This window comes from Amblyomma mixtum, chromosome 8, assembly GCF_055824585.1.
Source record: "Amblyomma mixtum isolate Tamu chromosome 8, ASM5582458v1, whole genome shotgun sequence".
NCBI lineage: Eukaryota > Metazoa > Arthropoda > Arachnida > Ixodida > Ixodidae > Amblyomma > Amblyomma mixtum.
The window spans coordinates 114,039,675-114,048,084 of NC_143019.1; the positions used below are offsets into that span (position 1 = coordinate 114,039,675).

The 8,410-nt window shown below is 45.5% G+C and overlaps 1 protein-coding gene across 1 annotated transcript in view; it reads left to right on the top strand.

Annotated features, from left to right (window-relative positions):
- The window catches only part of LOC149334005 (cytochrome P450 2J1-like), a 42,229-nt gene extending 34,027 nt beyond the window's left edge, over positions 1-8,202 (top strand). Inside the window, exons 7-9 of the mRNA XM_089557837.1 lie at positions 143-401; positions 3,362-3,552; positions 8,000-8,202. Of these exons, the coding sequence (XP_089413963.1) occupies positions 143-401; positions 3,362-3,552; positions 8,000-8,202 (653 nt within the window). The remainder of the gene's footprint in view (positions 1-142; positions 402-3,361; positions 3,553-7,999) is intronic.
- Positions 8,203-8,410: the final 208 nt, after the last annotated feature.

Here is an 8,410-nt window from a genome sequence, read left to right on the forward strand (position 1 = left end):
ATTTAGCCTTCATTTTTAATGTACAGTGCCTTGAAAATAGAGAGAAAGCACCTCGAAGAACTATCGCAATGTTTGTTCCTATTCTTCAAGAACAATCTCGCTGGCCGACTTAAGCAGCGGCGCAAAATGCATCGTCATGCAGGCTTGTCGCACACGGGCAACACCATTGGGTTTCTGATAACCGGCACAGTCACGGTGTCCGCACTGTTGATGCGGATACTGCTTCTGGTGGCCGCCAACGTGGAAACGGTGCAAGCACGCATCCAGAGGGAGATCGACGCCGTGGTGGGCAGCGAGCGTCCGCCCACGTGGGATGACCGCTACGCCACGCCCTACACCATGGCCGTCATGTGGGAGACACAGCGTTGGCACACGCTGCTTCCCTTGGGGCTCCCTAGGTGGTGAGTACTGTGAGGTATACTTTGCGCGTCAAATAGCAAGAAGGAACGACTCACAAGGCAGTTCCGTCAAGTGTTTTTAATGCTACAGCTTTAAGAATCCTCACCGGGAAAAAAAAATGCGGCGTCGGTCGCGGAAGTGACTCAACTAGAACAGAAGTGACGTCACTTCTATTAAAGGCATCAATAGCTTCTAGTCTACATAAGCCATGTTATATTGCGCCGAAACTACGACACATAAGAGAAGAACACAAGCACAGGACGAGCGCAGTCGTCGTCCTGTGCTTGTGTTCTTCTTCTGTTCCCTTATGTGCCATAGTTTTAGCGAAATATAACATGTCTTATGCTGACGATCACCGACTAGCCCAACAACAGTTCTTGTTAAAGCTTCTAATCCTACCTCACTGGGTGTCCCTGTGAACGTTTTCTTTCCTTCTTGCAGATCCGTCCCATACTGTTACAAAATCAACCATTATCAACTCGCGCAGCTCACAAGACTGCTGGAAGCAGTGCTTGAAGCTGAGGCAAAAGGAACGTAAAATGACAATTATGAGAATAATAGAGGAAAACGCATAGGCGAGAAAATATAAAGTAAGCACCACCTGTCCGATATATACATAAGGGAGGTCGGGGGCTGAAAAGCAGCACGTAAAAGGGAGTTAATGAGTGTAGTACGTTTAGTTTGGCCAGCTGGTACTGGCATTTTAAATTATCGGTTACTAGAGAAATAACACACGCAAACTGGTCCCAAAAACAAAGATATACTGCCAGGCTAACTAAATCTGAATAGCTGATATTAGATAATGAAAGAGCGGAGCCTTCTTTTTTAGGCGGTAGAAATGCTCAGCACACACAGCTCATTCTATACATTTTCACTGCCCGGCGAAAGTGAAGGACAACGAAGTGTCGTCGCCGTCGACGCTGGCACGTTGGCGGGAACGAACGGCATTGAAAGGAGATGAAAAGTGACATGGGACACCGCGGACGATATCACGACTAGGAGCGCTGTGGTCTGGCGGCGCCTGTGGTGACGCGTTGTGGTTGGTTGGTTGGGTGGTTGTTTGGCTTAATTTGGTTGCCGTTATTTGAAGCCAACCAACCAACTACAACTTGTCACCACAGGCGCCGCCAGACCACAGCGTTCCTAGTCGCGATATCGTCCGCGGAGTCCCATGTCACTTTTCATCCCCGTTCACTGCCGTTCGTTCCCGCCATTCTTGGTGAAATGGTGAAGTAGGCATGTCTCATTTGTATCACTAACTGTCCGTCAATAGTGGAGGCGTCCTGCGGTCGAATGAGCTACCGAGCACCGAAAGTATGCAAGAGTTCTGATAGAACATATGGTCGAAACATATAACTGTCAAATGTCGGTCATGTAATTACAAAAATGGCTACTCGCTAAGAAGTACCAATAAGGTATTATGAAAGCTGTTTCGCGGAAAGTGCAATGCTCGTTGTTCGCAAGGAAATTCAGCTGCTAAAAGTCAATGCCAAATGGACGCATAGGCATACTTCAGAAAACTTCCGCATGGAATGTGCTGGGATGCACCAACCGGCCGCTGTAGTACATTAATATTTAATATTGTTCAGGAAGATGAAAGGCAACTCTGAACAAAATTTTTTAACCTTACTACTACAGCCGCGATCCGCAAATATTTGTTTTCTGCGCGAACTTTTGCGTGATTGCGAGTCAGACATGCTTGCTAACGAAGAAATTTTAGGAATCAAAGGATTCGCAAGAAGGCCTGATTTGCAATCAAGGATTCTAAAATGATTTTGAACTATTATGCTGCTGTAGAAAGATAGCCTATAAGAAAGCCAACGAAGGTCTCCCGGTAGCGAGGCATTATCACTCGTGCAGCGAACCGCATTATGTTGTCAGGGGGACAACGCGACTGTATGCGCAGTTCTCCGTAATAGGTTGAAAACAAAGGACTGGTTTACTTATTTATTCTTATCCGCAGAAAAAAAAAGAATAATGTCAAAAAAGGTGTGTGGGTCTCCATTTTGACCAATAATAAAAGCGAGTAACGGTTCAATCACGCGTAGTGAAGTTTCAAGGAGTGGCATAGTATGGTAAGGACAGAATGAGAGTATAACACGAACACTTCGGCAGAGATCTGGCAGGTAGGGAAGCGAATTAGAGAATTACACCTATTAAAACGTCTTCCGGACGGACATTTATGCACTAGCTATGTGTAACATGCAAACATCATATCTGATTCAAAACTACTAATGCGCCAAAGAAAAACGGGTCGATTAATAAGAATAAACAAAACTTCTGGTGCAACTGAAACGAAAGTTCTTCGAGCCTTTAGCCGTTCATAGTGAAAACCCACAGCCGCCAGTATAAGCACTGTTCACCAACTTAAACGCAGAGCTGGACAGTGAACAGACGGAGAGCAACACATTGTGATAGGCAAGATATTATGGCATCACATGGCGAAAGAAATGGAAAACAAACGCACCGTCCTTCGTCGCAGGGTAGTCTAGTGACGCTGCGGAACTAAAAGCGTTAAAACATTTTCAGTGGCACGTGCCAACAAGGACGCAAACGTCGGGAAATCCTCCGACATACCTACTTTACGGATTACGTGTTCCATGTTCGGCGCAGCAGCTCCTCAGTTTTTTCGGATGTACGACCTAACCACCTTTTCTTTTACGAGATTACGTACATCGCTCTTCCACCGCGTGAGCCATGACAGTTGCTAACACTCTGCCCATTCTGCGTTTACACTATGACAAGCCATTACAAGCCCACACCACGTGACTTTTGTTACACGGCAAACTGCGTGTTGAAGGTTTCCGAGCCGCTTCTTTCACTTCGTTCCGCACTGTGGACAAGCGCCCCGGAGACTTATCCAGGGTTTCTTATTTCATTGTTATATACGCATTGCCATAATTCTCGACGCGCGGCCTCATGGCGTCTCCATTCTTAACCACAGCGATTACTCCTTCAACAGGGCATGCGAAGACGTCGTGATTGGGGGGCATTTCGTTGCAAAAGGAACGACCGTCGTCCCCAACATCTGGGCAGTGCACCACGATCGCAAGTGTTGGGACGAGCCGGATAAGTTTGATCCAAGAAGATTTTTGAACGAAGACGGATCATTTTCAACGGAGACGTTGAAGAGAATTCTCCCATTCTCAGTCGGTAAGAAAGCTTCCAGGCTTCCGGTTTTTAAAACTGTTGTAGCATATTGCTTTCAATGTCATTACGGACTTGACATTAACGAAATGATTTAACCCTTTCATGCACCCCGAACACGAAAAAAGAGCGTAATTTTTCACAGGAACCTACAAAACTTCGCACAAAAGTGCAGAAATAGCTAAAACTTTTGACACATTAATGCCAGGATTTGTGAGACACAAACCTGATGAATCATGAAGTCATATCACATGCTCACTGCGACTCCGCAGGCGTGCTTTGACTTGCATTTTAAATTTTTTGCGCAGTTGCTTGTAGAAAAGAAATTTTGTGGATGTTCATGATACCTACTTAGCAACGTCCACAGCACGACCAACGAATCCAATATTTTTCAATGCCTCGGAAATCAGCCGAAGATAGTGAATCAGGCCAATGCCACCTAGATAGACAAGGTCTGGACATTCACTCCTCTCAACGCGACCGATCACAAAGGTGGTCGGCACTTCCGTACCGGCCCGGCCATGACCAGAGTTTGAAAACGATAACTTCACTGGAATACTAGTCGAAATCAAGAAGAAGATATGGTCTTGGGCAGGGCATGTAATGTGAGGGAAGGATAACCGCTGGTCCTCGAGGGCAACGGAGTAGATTCCAAAAAGAAGGCAAGCGTAGCAGGGGGCGGCAGAAAGTTAGGTGGGCGGATGAGATTAAGAAGCTTGCGGGTACATGGTGGGCACAGCTGCAAAGCACAGGGTTAATTCGAGAGGCATAGGAGAGGCTTTGCCCTATAGTGGACATAGTCAGGCTGATGATGACTTCACCGGATGGTAAACGCGTTTAAGAAGCTAAAATGAACATTAATTGCTTGTTTCATCGTGACACGCGAAAGAGAGCAGGCATTTGCTGTTGTACTTCTCACAGCTAACAATAAAAGAAATGCAGCCATGTTCGTCTTCCCGCATGATGCGGAACAAGGACGCAGCCGCTGGTTCACTCAGATCTCCAGGACCATCGTCAATCCTAATCTTCTCTGACACACATTTCTTTTCGGTACGTGAACAAGAAGGGGCTGAACAGCAAAGAATGTCAAGTCAGCCTTCTGTTCCTATGAGGCGAATTATCCTGAAGGCTCCAAAGTGCTCAGAAATTGCACAGGGGCATGAATAAGCAACAACAAAAGGATGCAACGCTATGCTTACTTACAACTGACAATCCATTAGTGCCACAGCGCTCCTACGCTGACGAACACCAAGAATCTTGTCCGTCCGGTCTTTCTTCTCGACGCCTATCAATAGTGACGCTACGTTAAGTTAAAAAAAACAATGCAAACCACACAGACGCGTCCAAACTTGATCAGGCCGCCCTTAATTTGACTGCGCCCGCCAGTGACCTCCAAATTTGTCCCACGCCACCCCCAAACTCTGGATAATCCACCCCTGAAATTTGACCTTTGAAATTTCGGTCCGCAGAAACCGCCGTCGTATGGGTGGGGCTGAATCCTTTAGAGCGCTACTAGAATGGAAGGGTGACTGCTGATGTGAAATCAGGTTCTCGAAATTTCTAGGGAACATAACACATATTTTTGGCTTGTTTGTGCTATAGCATGTATGGCTGCCTAAAATTTGAACTGAGCTTCGAAAATGATGCCACATCGGTCGGAAGCTGACAGAATTATCCCTTCGTCCTGGAAGGCATTTGCATCTGCAATGATTTTTGGTGGGACTAATTGACGAATCTTCCAATGATGAACAACTACATGAGGCCTAACCACACCTTAGAAGAGAGACGAATAGCGCAGACTTCCAACTCGCGTCTGCAAAAACCAAAGATAGGTAAGAGATCCATGCGCAGGAGCTGCAATCAACGCATGTCAAAGTTAGTAAACGCTATTAAGCTCACAAAAGGTACATCCACGAGAAACAGTCTAATGTGGATACTTGGAATGTCGACATGCGTCAGAACAAAATGCTGCAAACCAAGCAACGAAGCTAGGCTATTTGCAAGAAAATAGAATTCTTATATGCGAAAAGAAACGCAAGTGGCCAAACACAAAGCCTTAAAAAAAAGAAACAAGTCAATCTGGCTAGAGCCGACACTGTGTGCAACCTTAATAACGTTGCATGTGTTTTGGATAAATAACCGATATTATGGAACACTCCCTTTCTTTTAGAATAGAATAGTATGCAGTGCGGTATTTATGCTTTGCATTGTAACGACGACTAAGACGAACCGGGACGCGCCGCCTCGTTCCCTGGTCATTGCAAATCCGCCTTGTGGGTACTCGATATTATGTCTCGAGGGCATCAGCATCTAATGAAGGACGTTTGTGGTTGAGGACGGAGCAATGCTTATAGTGCTGTGCCTGAGGACCCGAGCTTGAAGTCCTGGCGGACTCCGTTACGGTATTATAGGAAACACATAACTCATTCTCTTAGATATCTGCTTACCTGTGTAGCAAGCATAGAATAAGTATTATAAAAATCTGCTCTTTGAGCAGCGATAGATAAATCAGATTTGATGTCCATAGGGTCACCTTTAGCAGCTTTTGTTTCTATTCCAGAATAAAATTATAGACGCTTATTTTACCAAGTGTTAAATTCCGTAAGCTATTTGGCGGAACGAAAGCAACAATTATTTTATATAAACTAAGTAGGCACCTGCGGTAACATTCGCAACTTGGAGATAGCGTCGTTATTTATCACAGTTACTGCACGTAGTTTATCCGAAGGAATCTTCTTATTTTGGTGCATTCATTGCTCTTATCAGTGAAGTTTGGGTAAACGCTGGTGATCACCTTTTGAGCCCACAGGCCTTAGCGCGTTAAAGCGACGAACTCGAACACAATTGCAGAATTTCTCGGATGGCCCCCCAGAATTGTTTCAAGTTACGTTGCTAAACTGAAAGAACCAGGCTCCCAAAAAAATGTTTTCACTTAGCCAAAACTTTCAACTGGTCCATCTAATTTACTGCCAAGTGTTCTCTTGAGTAACAAAAACACGAAAAGGGTGAGGAATGCAACACAGGAAGCGATTACCTTTGTAGAAATATTTGAACGTCAGGAATTTATGATGGAACCTATTAAACAATGAGAAACGTTGGCTTCACTCAGAGCTGCAGTTTCTTGTACTTTTCGGCAGAATGAAGAGAGAGACAAAACGTTTATTCACTGCTCCTAGAGTCTCGAGTGTCTTGATGGGTGTAGTCTTTAGAACAGGACTACTACAGCGGCTGCGGCACCTTGGGCCCGTTTCAGCAGTTAAAGCTGATCTCCGGGTTCCCAGCTGGACAGCGATGCTTCCCAGTGCTCCGGCGTGGCATCATTCATGACTGGGACTGCTGGCTTGCGTTGACATCCCCACGAAAAGTGATACAGTGTGGTTCTCTCTCCGCTCAATGGACATGACTAACAACAGATATAGAATGCCAACATATATATTCTATTCGATAAGATCGAAATGCACAGAAGCAGTGAAGTCCAAGAGCACTAAATGTCGACATGAATGACATCTATGGCAACATGGTAAGCACAGACCACAAAGGAAAGCCAGTACATTCTATAAGCTGCAGTCTTCTGTAAGGTTCCCTTTCACGTGAAACGCGCAAGTTCTCGATTTACTTGCAGAGCATCGATGCACAAGTTTCCCTGGACATCATCTGAATCCTGCTTGCATAAGTTACCTTGCTTTACAAAAGTGTTCCCTTCGGGTTGATATGAAGGCTCCATTTATGGACAACTTTTTGCTAAATGTCGAAGCCGGTACGAAGCGCACTCTTTACTGGCACCTTTTAACCAATGACGAATTATCCTGACAGAAAGTCTTCTCAGACTTTCATTATTCGGATTCCATCTACTGATAATTATCTTTAAATGCTACGCATAATTCTACGACTTTTCTTGATGGAGGCGAAATTCTAGAGGCCCGTGTAATGTGCGATGTCAGTGCACGTTAAAGAACCCCAGGTGGTCGAAATTTCGGGATCCCTTCACTACGGCGTCCCTCATAGCCTGAGTCACTTTGGAACGTTAAACCCCCATAAAACATAAACCATGAACGACTTTTCGAAGGAATGTTCTCGCAATGAATGAAATTTTTTTATTGCTCAGCAGAAGTCTTGGCTAGTATGGTCGCGAGAGCTCCTAGTCCAGGGACCCTGTGACAGCTGGCGTGATAGAGGCCCGACCAATCTATGTGATCTCCCGAGTGATGTCTAGACAGGGCTGCCTCCCACTGCTCCGTTATGGTGTTTGCTATGGAACGGACTGACGTTATGTGTTGGCAACACCTTGTTGTGGAAAAGGGTTTCTCGATCCCCGCACGAAAGGCAGGTGTCCCGGTACAGGGTAGGACGAACTTTGTGCAAAATAAAGAGGTTTGGAAATTCTGGGAGAATAACGAGGTTGTGAAGTGCAGTGGACTGAAGAATGAAGATGTTTTTTTTACTTCTTCTCTAGGAAAGCGGAGCTGCCCTGGCGAGATGCTCGCTCCACAGGAGATCTACCTATTCCTGACACGTATGCTTCAGAAATTCCGCATCGTTCCACAAGCACCGAGCGCAATCGATGTAGATATCGCCGACGACGTCATCATGGAGCCAGGCCGCCACTTGTTTTGTTGCATACCCCGGGAACCTTACTCACCTTCGCCAGGATGCTGATACCAGACGGCTGCATTAGGAAAACGATATTAAAATTCTTAATAAATACATGGCATGCAACATTTCATACCTCGAAGGAAAAACAATCGTGTATGAAGATCGTGCTGCTACGGCCCTTCAAGTAAACTGCGTGTTAACTGCATTAACACTTCTTCTTGGGCGAGTTGGTGCATACTTGAATTGAATAAAATAGCGCCAGAGCATGCAG